This window comes from Passer domesticus, chromosome 3 (genome assembly GCF_036417665.1).
Source record: "Passer domesticus isolate bPasDom1 chromosome 3, bPasDom1.hap1, whole genome shotgun sequence".
Lineage (NCBI taxonomy): Eukaryota > Metazoa > Chordata > Aves > Passeriformes > Passeridae > Passer > Passer domesticus.
In genome coordinates this window covers 26,009,248-26,027,167 of record NC_087476.1, presented here as the reverse complement: position 1 = coordinate 26,027,167, position 17,920 = coordinate 26,009,248, and the positions used below count along the sequence as shown (strand labels likewise).

The window sequence follows — 17,920 nt, the reverse complement described above, 5'->3', positions numbered from 1 at the left end:
TTCTTTTCTACCACAGCATGTGCTGATATATCCTCTTTGTTATTTAGCTGTGAACAGTCTTTCCTTCAGTACTTCTAAAGCTGACATTGTGGCCTTCTCAGCTTGCTAAGACCTGATACAAATTTAAAAGAATTCAATTTTAAAATTCCTGTTAATATTGTGGTTCTTTAAAAGAAAGGAGATCTGAGACATACTAGATTTTTATGTTATCCAGGGCAAGGTATTATCATAGCATAAAAAAGATAAAAATGAATGTATAGAGTGTTGAAACAATGTTTAAAAGGAAATAGCAACTAACAAATCCTTTTCATCCCACTTACCTTTCTGAAATTGAATTGGTTATGATATATAACAGTCTGTATTTCATACAATATAAGTATCCTCATATAAAATGTAATAAAAAGAAAGCTGAAATTGTAACAATAAAAATAAACAATAAAAAAATTGTCACTTAATAGTAGAAGAGTAATGCAAATTGACTTGGTATGTAGGTTTTAGAATTCAAATCATTGAAAGAGCTAAAATTGCAAAAAATTATTTTTGATTCTGAATATGGAACTAAAAGGGTTCTGATCTTAGTGGGAAAATCTAAGGAATAATAGTAAAATTTATTCATTCAAAAAAACAGCAACAACACAAGATTTTGTGTATATCAGTCAAGTGTTCACTGCAGTTTATATTGTGCTTCCACACTGATGGCGAGAGACCAATCTCTTCAAAGAATTTTTTTTCTTTTAGCAGGTAGTCTGCCTGTCACTCTTTCCCTAATGTAGTTGTTAAAGCAGGAACCAGAAATTACATTTGCAGTTACATTGTTGGACACAATGAATAGATGACCGTGGTCCAGGATGATCTGTACAGTTTGGGAATTCAGCCCTAGGCATACTTGAGAAGGCTGTTGACCTCTGCTTTTGGTGTCTCAATCCCAGTGCTTAGAGTCGAAGAGGCATTATTAGATGTGAATTTCTACTTGTATATAATAAATGAAAATCAGTACTGTTCTAGTTTGCAGTCCATCAATATTTTTAATCCTTTTTAGTCCTTAATTTGTTGACAGCCTGCACCAGGAAAGGTCAGAACCACTCTCCTGAGAAGCATAGTCCTGGAACAGAGCTGTTGGCCTTTTTTACTTTTTTTTTTGCTTCTTCTGTCTTTTTGTTCTTTGGCAACATGAAAAGAATTAGCATAGAGTTACCATTGTGTTTTCAGTATGTTAGTTTTGCCTGTTTCTGTGCCTTTAATGCACTTAGGTCAGTTAATGGATCAAAGACCCAGTCAGTTTTCTGAGTTTTGAAGCATGAATGATGGGCAGGTAAAGACTAAGCTAGACCAAAGCCATTACAAGTGCATGGTAGAAAGAGCGTAGCATTTAACAGAGGAAACTTTTACAATTCTTTTGTCTTTATTCTTGCTGCAATCTGAGATCACAACACATCCTTGTTTGCATGAGAGCTAGGCCACACCAGAGCCTTGGAATTTGCCATACACAGTAACAGGATTTTTATTCTCTATTTATTAGGGATTTTGTAACTGTGATCTATATCTGTATCACTTCCATCACCTTAAAAAAATATATGCAAATTTGATCTGGTACACAGAACAAAGGCTTGCAGAGTAAGTTGTGTGAGTTGCTGTGAAAGTCACATTCTGAGATCTGTACAGACTTTCTGGGTGGATTTTTATGCAGTAAAATTCCATCAGACTAAAGATTTAATTCAGGCAGCTCAGCTATCACCACTGATAGACACTTCCTTCAGAATGCTTTCACTTTAGCATACTAGTAGTAATATTTACCATTCTTGATCCACTACAGTCAAAGACAACCAGTACAACAATTTCCTGGACCCTATTTGTGAAGGTAAGGATATGTATGAGATTTTTGTTAAGGTTTGGGGGTGGGTCCTCACTGTTTGCTGTGCTGTCTGCTCATCAGTGTATCTCTGTCTGTGTCAGGGTTGCATTGACTTTGAATCTTTATATTTGAGTAATTTTTAAAAGAAAATGAAAGAATATAACATAGACATCGGAGAACACTGAGAATACTGAGTTGTGAGAATACATTTCACTGGTGCAGTGGGATATATTTAGTCATGTGGGATAAAGTTAGCAGAGGTGTCTGACAGAAAGATCTATTAGGCTGTCAGACAGTCTCCCAAGAGAAATGGTGGAATCCCTACTCCTGGCAATATTTAGCATTTGATTAGAGAAAGCACTAAAAAATGGGCTGAAAGGAGCAATCACATTTGACAAGAGTTTCTAATAGATGATCTGTTCTTTTCCATTCCAAATTTCTCTAATTGCATGCTCAAACTTCAGGGAATAACAATTTAAAGACTACCTTTACATATCTCAATAAGTATTAACTAATCTTTACTATTTTGCTCATTATTATATTCACAAATGAGAAGTCCCATTGCATTCTGCATGTTTTCTTTTAATTATACCTGGCCTTTATGAATAATTCCTTACAAGACTGTGTTAATTGAGTTCAGTCTTCTTACATATTTTTTAAATCCAAGAATAAAAGCCTGCAGCACCTTTAATCCTTACTAAAGTGTATTTCCCAATCAGACGATATCTGTAAGAAAATTAAATATTGCTGTTAAGAAGATACTGTGGGTAGGTACTTTGGATTTTACTCCTTTACAATGTGCAGGATCAAGAAGAATTTTCAGGGACATTTTTATTCAAATGTGATTAACAGCAGTGCAAACATTGCTGCATTCATTGTATTATACAATACTTGTATAATAAGCTTAATCATTGTCATAAGCACAAAAACAATGAGTTCATCTCTTCTGCAGCTAACTTACATTTAGTTTCTTTAGAGACTGATTTTCATAACTTTTAAAAGCTAATTATTTTGTTCATAGTAAATTTCATTGCATCAGCTCTTAAAAACTGAGTACAAAGAAAAGGTTTAAATCAATTCAAATGTGTGTGTGCATATATATGTATATAAATGAAATACATTATTCAGGTTACAGCTTAAAAAATATAATCAAAGGTAATCATGGTAGTGGTGAAATACTGTTTAGCTGGATGCTTGATGCAGTGCTAAATAAGAGGTGCCATTGTTATGTCTTCTGAATAATGCTGTATGGTCTTTCATAAGAAAAATGAATGGAAGAGTTTAAATGTTATGTATGGACTCAAAAGCTATGCAATAATGCATAAATCACATACAGAGAACAAATTAAAATTCATTGTCAAAAATTATTTTTAGAAATACTTTTCTATAAAATTGGATTCCAGAAAATATGTGATGAACTCAAATTGGGAATTTGATTAATCAAGAGCTATAATTTATGAAAAAGGCATGGGGTGTCTTCCAAATATTAGGATATAAAGATTCCAAAATTAGGCATGCCTGAATGCTCATCTAGACTAGCTTCAGGATTAATACATAAATAAGTCTTTATTTGCCTTGGGTTTTGAGCACTTGAAGATTTGTCAACTGTTATGTATTACTAATTCATGGAATCCTTAATGGTTAAATATATTTAAATAGAGGATAAAAGTGGATCAAAAACAATAGGATTGCAGAAAGAATTAACCTATGTCTTGTCTTTTCTTTTATTGACATAAAAAAATATAAGGCTATTTTTGAGGAGCTTTTTTTCTTCAGTGCTGCAGTAAAATTGTATAGCTGTTAATCATCATGACTCCTACAAGTCTTCTCATTAGGGAATTCTGTAAATTTGGAGACATGGGCAGCTTATAAAATTTGAGGATGTATTTGCTGGAGCACAGTATCTTGCATTTGGCTGAGTTGTATTTAAATAGCCTACTTTCAGCATTAATAATACATCATTGTGAAGTCTGGTTTCAAATTAAATGCTGATTAAGGTGTTGTTAAGCACCTGTGAAAGCATTTCTGCTCCGTCCTAGTACCACAGCATTTACTTGAGCATTTAAAAGCTCTGAGATGGACTGTCCAGTTTTCAAGGGCTGGAAAATAAAAAATAAAATTTCTTGGAATTCCCAGCCATTCAATGCGTGGAAATGTAATTTCCTAGATTATTATAGAGTTTATTTAACATATATGACATTGTGTCTAGCAAGTTAATGCACAGTGAAATGCTTTAAACCATCACTAAGTTACTAAACTGGGCAGAAGAGTTGTCACTTTTTAGCAGATACTTGTAATTATTTCTTTGTCACTGATTCACTAAATCTTACTGCTCCATGGACAGAGCCAGCTCCATCTATTTCTCTCTCCAGCTGTGGGAGCATTGCAATGCAAGAGAGGTTCACCATCTACTTTGCTGGATACTTTGTAAAGAGGAATATTAGACAGGATAAAGATATTAAAACCAGTAGTAGGTGTATTGCAGCCCATTTTCCCTTGGCAGCTGAAGACTGCTTTTTACTCCATTCATTTCAGTTCACAGGGAAAAGAAATCTTTAATTTAAATGACATTTATGGGATAGAATCTCACCAGTGCAACTTGCTACTGCACTACATTAAAACTCAAGTACTATGTAAAGCAGTACATGTCATCAGTAAAAATAACAATTAAAAAACCCTTTTTTCAGGAATGTCAGAGTCAGACAAATGCAAAAATGCATCTTACTGGAGAGACACAAAGATAGTGTTAGATTATTTTTCATCTCCACTTGCTGCTTAATACTAAAATAGGTAATTTTATTGATATTGGAAGGAAGATATTTCTGCAAGACATTCCTGTAGAGTGGAAACTGAGTAGAGGATTGTCACAGTGGTTAGGGTGCCATTCCATAGGGAGAGGCAATATGAAAATCATCACAAGTAAATGGGAGAGGAAATGGTTTCAGAGTCAATGGCAGCAAAGTTAGGGGGGAGTGCAAGAAGTTAAATGGATGCAAGCAGAGTTGATTGTACAGAGCTTTGACACATGGATTAGAAATTTTAATCTGGCTTCATGAGCATAAAGAAAGCAAACAGAAGGATTTGAAGAAGGGTGTTAATCAGAAGAATGCTGGAGTGTAATAATTGCAGCAGCAAATTGTGCTGTACTCTAGTCTTGCAAATATGAAAGGAGTAAGAAAAGTCTCTTTTCTGTTAGATTTCTGTTTACATTTTCATTCTGTTCTGATTTTCAGTATACCAAAATGTATTTTAAGTGTTGTTCATTTTGCATGTAGTTGAAAAAAAACCCCAAATAATAGGAAAGCAAATAAATTAAGCCTACATTTAGGAGAATACACAGCAATTTTTTGGAAGTATTTGAGATTGTGTTTTACTGTGCCTGTTTTGGCACTGCATATTTATTTTCTTTTATGTCCTCTGCCCTGTCTTTATCTGGGTAGTAAACTTGTTCAGTTTCACACATTCTTACTGCATTAATTGTTCTGTGTGAGATTTAAACCATTGAAATATGAGGACATTAATGTTCTCTGCTTTGAATTTGTAAAATCTCCATGAATGTAACTATACTGAAACTTTAATTGTATTTCTATGAGCATATGTAAATTTCTCTTCTCTTTATGTTTTACCATTCCTTTATGAAGGTATTTCCCATTGCTGCTGTGAAGAAGAGTGATCTTATTAAGAGGTCATGTGTGTTGTCTACTCTGGGTTGTCTCAGCAGTGTAGACTCCATACATTGCATTTGTGAAGTCCCTAACACAGAGCTTTGATTTTTCAATTGATTGATATTCCCATTTTAATTTCAGGGGTTTTTTTATTATTACTACTAATTACAATTTTGATGGATATAGTGCCCTTCTACTTATTTTTTAGTTCATCTTCAAAATGCTTGTTAAATCTTCCAGTGCAGGGGATATAAATATATATATATATATATAGCATCTTCAAAAACCTGAAAATCTAGTTTTTTGTTTTTCTGACACTGTTGGTATAGCTGAAGAATCCATGGCTAGCTGTATAAACAGACATATGTTCTTATGGAATAATTTAGTTAGAATTTCAGTTTTCTAAATATGAATTAAAATTTTGGGAATCCTTGCTCAGCAACTGACTAACTTGTAGGTACTTCAGTGAGATTCATCTCCTCTAACTAAAGGTTTTCAACACTGAACAATCCAAATATAAAGTAATTACTATTTTTACTTCTCTTTGTAGTTGGTAGAATAAAATTGCTGGTTTTGTAAATTATATGAAATTAATACACAAAGATGTGTTCCTCTGCATCTACTTAGAGCTACCCCTCCACCTTAGAATCATGGAAGAGAATGATTTGGGTTGGGAGGGACTTCAAACATCATGTCGTTCCAAACTCCCCGCCACAGGCACGGATTCCTCACACTGGATCAGGTTTCTCAAAACCCTATCCAACCAGACCTTGAACATTTCCAGTGATGGGGCATCCACAACTTCTCTGGACAACTCGAGCCTTACCAGCTTCTTAATATGCCGTTCTCCGTCTCCCATGTCCTTGTAAACAGTGCCTCTCCAGCTTTTCTGGGGGCCCCTTTAAGGCACTGGAAGGTTCTCTAAGGTCTTTCCAAAGCCTTCTCCAGGATGTAAAACCTCATCTCCTTCAGCCTGTCTTTATAGCAGAAGGGCCCCAGCCCTCTGATCATCTTGGTGGCCCCTCTCTGGACTCACTCCAGAAGGTCCATGTCCTTTCTGGGTTTTCTTATGCTGGAAACCCCAGAACTGGATGCAGTACTTCCAATGAGGTATTACAAGGATGGAAGGGTGTGGCAGAATCTCCTCCATCACGTTGCTGGCCCCACTGCTTTTGATGCAGCCCAGGACATGTGTGGCTTTCTGACTCCAAGCACACATTGCTGGCTCATGTTGAGCCTTCTCATCAACCAGCACCTCCAAATCCTTTCCCTTAGGACTGCTCTCAATATGAGCAATAACTTCCTCCAAATGTGAACTAGTTTGCTTACCTTAAGGTCAGTTATCTAAATCTAACACATCCATCCTGGGCTCCCTTTATAATAATTGGGAAAAAAGTTCTCATTTAAAGAGTAATTCAACTTGTTTTCAAATATGTGTCAATAGTATGAATTGTCCTCTAAGAATATTTTATCTCTACCCTGTGAGTCTTATGAGTATCTACTGATAGCTTAGTGGTAGACTGCTGGCTTTTATCTTTCTAAGCTAGGGTGATGTGGATGTGTGAGAAAGCATGGATGTGACCCAGTCACAGCAGAAAAGAGAGTGAGCAACATAGAAGCAAGGGGAAGAAAATACTGAAAGCTGTTGTCTCAGTTTGAAAAGACAGGTGTCTGCTAAGGAAGGCAGGAGTCTCCCCTGAAATTGGAAATGTAAACACCCTCCCTCTGAATGGTTATGATTTTGAAATTAAAGCAAAGATATGGGAGCAAGAATAACAGTTTTTTATTTATTAGGGAAGAAAATTTTAAAAAATAAAATAAACAATGCAGTAGTACAAAATAACATTGACAGAGTCAGAGTATGACCTGACACCCTGTGGGTCAGGGTGTTGGTAGCAGTCTGATGGAAATGGTGGCTGCAGTCCTCCTGGAGTGACAGGTGTGGTCCTGTGGAAGCAGTGATCATGTAGAAGGGTCTTCCTCTAAAGATCCAGTGATGGTGTAGATAGGCCTGGTCTTCCTCTGGGAATTCAATGGGAAATGGCTGCTCCTCTGGGAATCCAGTGGAAAAGGCTGCATGTGGTGTTCCAACTCTGATATATCCAGGTAGGAATGCTTGGCTCCTCCCCCTGGGCAGAGCCTCTCACAGTGGGATGATGTAATTTTATCTGTCCTGCAGTGACACTCAATGGCCCATTAACAGCGGGTAACTCCCCAGAGGGAGGATTGGTTGTGGAAGAGATAAAGCAAATTGCCTAATTAACAGAAGATAACTGCTACACCTCTAGCAGATAGGAATAGAATACCCCTGTTTCCAACCTAAGACTACTGTGCAAAGGTCCCTTAACCACTTTTATGTAAGAGTTACAACTAGAGGTGGATATTTATACCTTCACCTTCTCTGAGGCATGGGACTAAGTTTTGTGTACTGCTGAATGCAGTTAATGAGAGGGGCTGTTCTGGTTCTCTGACTGCAGGTATTCCTCATGTTCACATATTTGCCAACTAAAATACTGAGTTGCATAACTCACTTTATTTTGACTTACAGTTTGTGTTTTGTTTTTTTTCTTTTTTAAAGTCTGGCCATTTTGCAGTTTGCTGCTTTAGAAAGAGTTGGGCTATTTTCTGTAAAAACCAAATGAATTTCAACTCTCTTACAATGTATTTTCTCATGTATTACGAGGACATACATAAAATATTGCGAGCAGGACAGTTTTCATTAGAAGTATTAGATTTATTTTCCTTCTTGGTTTCACAGACTTGAAACCTACCATTTTTCAGACCATGAAAATGTGAAAATTCTATTTTCTCAGGCTCTTCTGAGAAGAGGTGATTTAAACTTGGTGCATTTGAGTACAGGCTGTTACTGTTTGAAACAGGGTCTTAACACTAAGAAGAAAATTCATGTTTAAAGACATCAGATTGTCTGCTATTGTGATACCCTTGTAACTAATGATACTTAAAATTTTATTAGTATTTCTAATATCTTTCTCAGCATCTGAAAATAGAAGAGGATTTCAGTAAATCTAAATAAATAAAATAAAATCTTCTCCATAGTGTCTTGAGTGCTGAATCAAATTGGTGCTGAAGTTTTTCTCAGGTAGTAGAATATAAGCCTTCCTTCAATTACGTCTTTTTTTGCTTCTACACCCCTTTTCCCACTGACTGTAATTTTCATGATCAGTAGTAGAATAAGGAGTATTTCCTCCTGAAGTGAGCCTTGCAAATGCTGATTTCAGATGCTGTTCTGAGATTCTTCTCAGAGTTTTTCCAGTCTTTTGTAGGGAGGTAAATACTTAGAAAAGCTCATTTTCAAATCTTTTTTTAATTGAGCTCTATTTTAAATATTTGCTTACCAGCTTTTTTTTTTGTTATTATTTTTCAACTCTAAACAATATCAAAAGTCCTTAAAATCATCTATAATTGAATGTTAATAAACATTCTTAGTGTCACTGCAGCTTCAAATGTGTATTTCTGTTCTTTTATCTCACGTCCAAGATGTATCATTGTAGGGTGAGAGCAAATCCTAGTCACTGGAAGATTCACTGTCCTTTCCCTTGACAAAGTAAAGAGCTTCTGTTGAGCTTTTTTTATGTTTTGGAAAGTTGTTTTATTAAGAAATTCCTGAGATAAAGGTAGCCTGGCATAAAAACCTAGCCTAGAAATGGCTGTTTGAATATTTCTAATAGTTGCCCATTGATTGTTTCTCAGTTCATTGTAGGAGGCGTTTTCTTCTGAACAGTCGTGGCAGTTATTTTATTACGAGACAAAAAGACTTCTATACAGGAAAAGGGTTGGTTGGTTGGTTGTTTTTTATAGAAGTACTAATAGACCTAAAAAGTGCATGAATGCTGACTCTAGTGCTGAGTAAAAAATTACACAGCATTTGGGGAGAGCATTCTGGGTTCTGGTCTCTGGATTTATACAAAGCTGCTTTTGGAGCACCATCCTTATCACACACAGAGCAGAACATGTGAATTTCAACATCCTCAGACTCACTCTGATCTCAGCTGGGTCTAGGTGGGAGCTGGTGCTTCATCTCTCAACGTGCCTGACCAAGAAATATTTTCAAACATTAAAGTTGTGGGTTCTGAGGATCTGAAGGTTAAAGAGAAGAAAACTTCTCTGTGAGTTTAATACACTTCAAGGATGTGAAAGGCGCTATTTTGAGTCTCAGTTCGTGATCCCTAAAGGTGTGGTGGTTGTCTGGGTACATTGCATTAAACTTTCAATAAATTAGAAGACAATTTTCCTGCAGATTGGCACGAATGAAATAATATTATCCAGAAAATTCTTTCTGTTCATTAAAGGTATATTGTGCTTTTTTTACTTTGTTTTCCAACCATTCCACTTGAACCATTTGCACTGTATTGACCTGCTCTGAGCCTTGAGGGACACTGTTAAAGTCTGTAATGTGAACCCACAGAGGTGTCAAATATTAACAAGTGTTCTCTGCCCTGCTCATGCTGAACGTTGATCTACCTCAGGCATCAAGAAACAGAGAGCTAATTTGTAATTGTTGCCTTTCCTGTTCTCTCAGATGGTTGGGTAAGCAGGCTGAAATGTCTGTCCTCTAGCTATTTGACTTTACATAGGAACTCCCATCACCCTCATCTTCGCAATAGCAGGATCCCACCCAACAGCGTACTAATCAATGTGACTAACATCTGTCTCCTGGGGTGCATTGTATCTCTATCCTGTCCCTCAAAGCAAGATTGTATATTTAGCTATATAATGTTAAATATATCACTGTCATTTGCAGGGATATGTTTTTAGTTGTTCTTTTTGCTATGAGTTCATACTAATGCAGACAAGTCAAAATGGTGTACTACCACCCGAAATGGAAGATGATGGGGTTTGTGTGGACTTCAGATTCTGGGCGAGGTCATTTCCAGTTTGAACATGGACACTCTCTTCTGCCCTAAAAGGCTTTACCTTACTACGGCTGACACAGTGAAATCACCATGCAAAGTCCTGTCCTTCCTTCAGGACTTAGGGCACCACAGGGGTGAAACCTCCCACCTGGAAGCCACTCTTACCCTCACTGCTGGGTAGCCCTGAGGAACAGGCAAATTTAATATGCTTGACCTAAGGAAACAGCTGAATGCTTCCTCCATAGATTGTTTTCTTGAATTTAGGAATGCTAGTGAAGTCTTATTTAATACCACTGGGGAGTTTAATTAGCAGAAATAATGAAGTACCAAACTAACTGTACTTTGGGTGGTTATGATAGTGTACTAGAGTGATTGTTTATTGGACGGCTGCTATTTTGGAGCTGCCTCATGCTGTCCCTTCTCCCCCAGCCTGACTAAATTTTGCATAACTTGTAAGAGGAAAAATTGCCTTTTGCTGTAATTAATATCTGCTCAAAGTTTTTTAAGTCCACTATTTCCTTTAGCAGTTCCCTTAGCAGCAAGGTTTTCTTTAGACAATGAAATGTTTCATTGCAATTTAACTACAAATACTGGCTCCCAAAAATCACAGAGAAATTAAGAAAAATAGTTTCCATACAGTATTTCTTACTCTGCTGTTCTGTCATATGAAAAGACCATATCAAAAGTCATCCCTTGGATTATATCTTTATTTGTTTATTGTGTAGTTCCTGAGCATTCTTTGGTTCAGAAACAGCTACAGTGAATCACAGTTTCCCGTGACTCTCTCAGTGGAAAATTCAGACATTAGATGAGCTGAACCACCTTCTGAAGTCACTTGTGTCTCTCTGTCTTAGGTGAATTGAGCATCTGTCTGAGCTCTTCATTGAGCGCCTTAAGTTAGATGGGAGGGACCTGTACTAAAGTGTTGTTTAGTTTGTCACAGAAAAGCATGCCTTTAAAAGGAATAAGATGCTCAGTGAAAGTAAAGAGGCTTACTCTGCATTATTTTTAAAAGTCATGTGTCATTACTTGCTCAGCAGATATTGTTTCTCATAGGTTGCTATGGTTTGCTTTGTTGTTTTGCATTTTTTTAATAGACTGAATATTAAGATTTTATTACAACACCATTCTTAATAGCGTAGAACAGTCAGTATCTTTGACCTGCCATTTGTTCATTTCACCTGTAGGTATTTATAGAACCATTTGTGTAACAAACTGCTCGGAAATTGTTGGTTTTATTATTCATTCATCAGTATTCCACACGGATCCCACTGAAGCACTGTGGTTTGGACAATGCACCACAGTTTATCAGTGAATAAGCTGAGTTCTTAAATGAGTGACTGATTTCTTTATTCTTGCAATGTACAGGCTGCTCTTCATGATTCACAATTCTCTTCAGTCAGCTGCGTGTTTCACATTATCGTGGGCAAACATGACATGCACATGTTGATGCAATTTATTTTTACAGCTTGATAATATGCTTTGATTTATCACTCTTCTAAGCTGTGGTGTTCTGTTTTCCCCTTAGGGATACGATGATGGATATGGGGGTGAATATGATGATCCAAGCTATGAGGCATATGATAATAGTTATGCCACCCAAACACAAAGGTAAGCATTTGTGCTTTTACATTATTTCTCCAAAATACACTTTTTTATCTTAGTTTTTTTATGTAAATTTTCTGGTTTATTTTCCAAATTAAATTTTACAAAATCTCTGAGTACTTTAGAAGTAAAAAGTAATAATGACAGTACGAATTTATATGCAAGAGATTCAGATGAAGTAAACATATAAGCAGCTATGCTTTTAAAATTGATGCAAATTAAGTGTATTTTTTTAACAAGCAATTACTTAATTTTCTTATCTGATGTTGTTCTGAACTTATTTGTCCCTTTTTTTATCCTTTACTGATGGTAAGTTGTGAAGGGTATCTCATACTTGCAGCTTTTACAATGTTTTGAGAACAACCAAAAGGAAATTTAAAAAATACTTGTGATGGTAACCTGTTTCTGGTTGGCGTCCACCATCAAGGTAAACTATAGAAGGGAATTACATGCCAGAAGTAAGGCTGAAGCTATCTGTTTTTCACCAGTTATTTTCTAAGCAACTCTCAGAATTTATAAGTTTGGAAACTTATTTTTGTCCTTGTGATGTGGAATAATAGGAAGAGGCTACATTGACATCTTATATTGATTTGTGTGAATGAGGCAACAAAAATTATCTCATTTTTATATACATTCATCTCACACACTCATCCATTAATTGGACAGTCAGTGCATGTTTATTAAACATGGAATGGGATCTTTTTCACATTTAAGCTAAAGGATAACAGGGTCTTTCAGCCAGTTATTCAGAAAGTGGTCTTGTGCATTGCTGAAAGTACTTGTAAGGTTGTGGAAAGGCAAATTAAATTTTAACAAGAAAAGACACATATTTTCACTAAGTTAGTGCGTTTCTCACTGAGCAAGAAAGTGGTGTATACATAAAGAGTTCTACACTCCCAAGGCCAGAGGACCTTAAACTTGCTTTTTTGGTTAGCCATTTTTTCACTGAATGCTTTGCTGATGTAAATGCCTGTCAGAATTGCATTCAGCTCCAGAACTGCTATAGTGAGTGATACTTTAGAGGATGAAAGATATTTTATAAGCATTTTTATATCCAGTGAAGTATATTTAAAAGGATTAGTCACACCTAAATGTGAACCCCATCAAGTATACTTTAACACTTTCAAGTAATTATACTTTCCTAGCTGCACCCGTCATGTCATTGTGTAGGTAGGTATTCTTGTTGTCAAATGTACTTCAACTTTTTTAAAACAATTCAGTTCCTTCTTTGCTACAAGAGTGAATTATCACAGGAGAGATTGCTTCTGATGTAAAAACAATAATTAGTTGGAAATATCTTGATATGACATTGCTTTATAACATCTGAATTAACCTGTAATTTCTTTGGAAGTTGATGTCCCAGGCAACTAAATGACAAATATATCAACTTTATGAGGAGTGTATTATAATGCAGCTAGAACTAGTAGTGATAATTTGGTACAAGAGAGAAAATTTATAGTCACATAATTTAGTTAATGAAATAGCTATTAAGTTTAGTCATCAGATATGTTTTCTAGTAATTGGAGCTACCTCCAGGATACCTAATCTGTTTAAAATCTGCAACTAAAATATTTCTTTTTGAAATATATGATATGTAGTCATACTTATCCATGTTGAGTGGCGCTTAATGCCTCAAGTAGCCCATTGATTTCAAAGGGAGCACTTTCAGAGCTACATGCTTCTTGTTTCAAAGATTTAAAGAACAAATGGACCATTAAATACACACCTTGTATTTCTGCACCCTATTGGCCATTTAGCTTCATAGAAATGCCTGCTTACCAAGCAAAAAATATAAATAGTACAATACAGTGAAATAGTGTGCCCAGAATATTTGGTTAGATGCATGTTTCAAAATGTTTTCTCCAAGTCTCAGATCTTTCTTATTAGTATAGTCTAGTCATATAAGACATACCATGTGCACACCTAAAAAAGATAAGTAGTACTGCTCCAAAGTACTGACTCATGTCATGTGTCATTTTAGGGAAAAAAAATAACAAAAACTTGTGAAAAATGTCTGTGCTCAGCCAGGAAATTACCCTTGCTTCCCTCTGCAGGGAATGACTGAAATTCTAAAGCATGAGATGAGAAGCAATTGTAGTTAGTGGCTTAATGCAGAGTATCAAGATTTCTGTTCCTGTTAAGGTCAGAGTTTCCCATTGCTTTTTATGGCTTATTAGGGACTCAATGTGGAAATTCTTAGAGTGGTACATACTTTGTCTGACTGTCTGTCTTGCTTGTTGGCCAAGCCTTATTCTCTTCATTGCTTCAAAAAGAACATGTTGGGTGGAGGGTCATGAACAGACAGGGTGGATGGTCTGACCTCAGGCTGGCTTTGGTGTGCCTTAGAGCAGAGCTCATAGTAAGTTCCCCTTGTTGTCCTGCTCATCCCATGTGTGGAGTGAAGACAGAGTTTGAGCAGCCTGCCACCACCACCCCTGTTACCCCTGCCTTTGTCTTCCATACCTTGTGTCTACTTCCCATTTGCCAGAGTCTTTCTGCCCATATATACTTAATTTAGGGAGCCTTAGTCCTTTTGGAGGAGCTGTCCAAGAGGTCTGATTTAGAATTTTGCAAACTAAACTCTGCCAACAGCAGAGAAAATGAGCACAGTATTGACATGCACAGTGCTGCAACAGAGAATTACGGTTTAGTAGAAGGACCACCACAATTACCAATCCCCAAGACTATTCAGATGTTGTACTTCAGTGCACAATTATCTAAAAATTCGTGCTAAAAGTCAGGGATTTAGGTTGTGTTGCAGGCCCAACTATACACTTGGTATAGATCCTTCTCTAATGCACTTCTCTAATGAACTTCCCCACACAGAAAGCTCTGTCTGTCCTTCATGACAGCAGTCTGATTTTTAGGCTGAAACTGGGGGGATGGGGTCACCTGTGGAAGAGGTCATGACAGAGCCTCAGAATCAGGCTGGAATGAAATCCACAGTAATTCTGCCTGTCTGAACAAGCTAAGAGGCATCTCCAGCACAATTTGAAATGGAGCAAAGAAGCAACTTGAAAAAAGAGAAAAGCAGGACTCTCACTATGGTAAGTGCCACCTGTACCTTATTAAGATGGGGAGGCGTATTTTAGAAATAAGAGAATTATGGGTAATGACAGTCTGTATTGCATGTCTTGCTTTAAATAGCAGAAGATGTATTTGTAAAGCCTCTTTTTCCCCTCCTTATATTCCTGTCCCATAATGACAACACAAAACATAAGATGGAACCCCAGGACAGATTTAAATTAACTGTCTGTCCTTCCCAACTGAGTCTATGAAAGACTACACATTTTCTGAGGACATTTAGAAACCCCACTCCTTTTAGAAATTTTTTCATACAGATGTCAAAATACAGTTTTTAAGATAATTACAATGAATGCTTTGTCAAATACCAAAAAGAACAAGGGAACAACCATATCACTGGGCAGGAGAAGACAACATATCTGACATACTTCCCATGGGCAATAATGCGCTGTAATTTGAATTTCTCAATGACCTTGTTTTCCTCTCTCTTCCCCTCCCTTCCATATAATATGAAGATGGATCTCATCGATAAGAATATCTGACTGTCCAAACACACCAAGAGATATTCAGTAGCTGTTAAGTTCATACGCTATTCTCTGTATACTTGAAAGTAAGGCAGAGGACACTAAAAACCTTTCTGCCAGCTAGATGTACCTCCCAAACCTCTAGTCTGGCAACTTTATTTAAAAAAATATAGACACAATATACAAAATAGTAGAAGTGTTAATTTCCAACTCAGTTGTAACACAGAAAATGCAGGAGAATCCTATTAGCTTTCAAAATGTAATGCACTGTTTGATTTTCTTACCAGGAGCTTTTAAGTCTGTTGATCTGTCACCACTGTCCAGCATTCATGGGCTGAGATCACTAGATCACCAGAAGAAAGGATTGGAAGTTTTGTGAGAAGATGTAGAAGATCACCCTCTTTGGTTACTCAGAGGTTGTTAGGGATCAGACTGTCCCACGTACAAAGTGTGGCCAGACTCCTCAGCCAAGACCAACAGAGTAACAATGAAAATGGATCATTTGCTGATGAATCATGGTGGGCAACAGAGCCATCTTCAGCTCTGCTGCCACATCTGCAGTCATCTCCACTGTCCTTTGTGTCTCTGCCAGCACCAACAGTTTCATTTCCATGTCTCACAGCCAAAGACACCAAGGAAGTCTGGGACTGACTGTCCAGTCATGGGGTGAACTGGGAAGGGTATATTATCTTTAATTCACTTGTGCCCAATTTATCCAGCCATATGTAGTGTAAACAGTGGTGTCTAACAGGGAGGAGCAGAGGAAGCCAAGGATTGTCTGATGAAGCTTAAAATTTGAGTTTGATATTATTTCCCTGTTCCACAGTACCTGGCATGAGCAGTCATCCACTGATCCATTCTGGTTTTTGTGAACAGGTAGATGGTATATTGGCAATGGCTTTCAGGTCTGGTTGCCTGGCTTTTTATTCTGTCTTTTTTTGGTATGGCTTTTGTTAAAAACATAGTTCAGCAGCTATATGAGTTGCCAGTGTGTGCTGTCTAAAGAAAGAAGGGCTGATGACTCCCACTTTAGGCTGTAAATAGACTTGTAAATATCAGGAAACCCATAACTTACTGACAAGAAGAATAAATTATTTAGTGATAAAAGACAGATGAAAATACTGCACAATGTTGCTGTTACAGATTCCATCCCACAGCAGTACAGGCCTTGTGATGGCATGTTGTCATCCTTCCTGTGACTGCAAGATGACATAGGTAAAAAGCATTTCTCATGCCTGTCTGCACCCAGCCTCACTAATAATAATAACAGTAACCCAATTTTAGGACCTTGAAGCAATTCTTGGCAAAATATTTACTGTTAATCTTGTAAATAAGTTATGTAATGCTTTAGGCAGCAGACCTCTGGGCAGACATTTCATGCTGGTATGCCGATCATTTTGGCCAAAGAACTTCCTTTTGGTCTGTCAAACTCACACTTCAAACCCTTCCTGCATCTGCTTAGGAAATAAACAAACTTCTGTTTCTGATTGGAATTGCATATTATAGGCCATGTCATCTCCAAATTTCCCCTCTAAGATGTTAATGATACTACAGAATCTAAGCTTTAACATAAAGAAAAACGGCACTAATATATCTGGAATAAATTCTATGTAGTTCTTCAAGATTTGAAGACTGACAAACATTGTGTTAGATAATTGCTTAAATGGAAATATCTTAGAGGACTGAAGAAGCATAAAAGGTGCAGTAACAGAGAAATTCAAGTTGACTGATACCTTTCACCACACAGAATTGTGTTTAATTCAAAAGGTACTCATACCAAAAGCTGTGCTGTTATGTGCAAAGTCCAGTTGGGCATCTGTTTCTCAATACTAGGAACAGAAGTAAAAGAACAAAAATGCTGCCTGTGTCCACTGTGCTGCTATGGAAAATAGTTACTATGACCATATCAATGTACTTTTATCCCAGTAACGGTTTGTAGCAATACCTATCCATTCAGCCTCTGATAGGTGCTACATTCTTCTAATTACTCATACTCACAGAAGATTTCAAGACCATATTCAGCCAGTGAAGTTGAATATATGACAATTTATTGACTTCGAAAAGAAACTGTTTTCCCTGGTTATTGTTTCTATTACAAAGTTCATGCTATCTACTGTAAAGCTTGTGTTTATAGCTTCTTTTTTCTGCAGTGTCGGCTGCTAGTAGAGCAGCTTTAGGAATCACTTACTTATTTCTGATCTGAAATGCAGGAGTACAACATGGACCACGGTTCAGTCCATGTCACTTATGTGGCTTACAGAACAATCACATCAGTGCACAGCCATGCTGCAAATTGACTTAGGAAGAGTATTTTATCCAGTTGTATCTGAAAGAATTATTTGCATCAGTAGGATATATTTGCATGAGCTCCACTTC

General features: G+C 36.8%; 1 protein-coding gene across 26 annotated transcripts in view; it reads left to right on the top strand.

Moving 5' to 3' along the window:
* Nucleotides 1–17,920, top strand: part of KHDRBS2 (KH RNA binding domain containing, signal transduction associated 2) — a 339,646-nt gene that overhangs the window by 268,390 nt on the left and 53,336 nt on the right. For all 26 annotated transcript variants that reach the window (XR_010358259.1, XR_010358260.1, XR_010358258.1 and 23 more), the window contains one exon: nucleotides 11,920–12,002. Coding sequence is in view for 11 of the 26 variants with exons in the window: in XM_064412277.1 (XP_064268347.1) it covers nucleotides 11,920–12,002 (83 nt within the window). In the remaining 15 variants the exon portion in view is untranslated. The remainder of the gene's footprint in view (nucleotides 1–11,919; nucleotides 12,003–17,920) is intronic.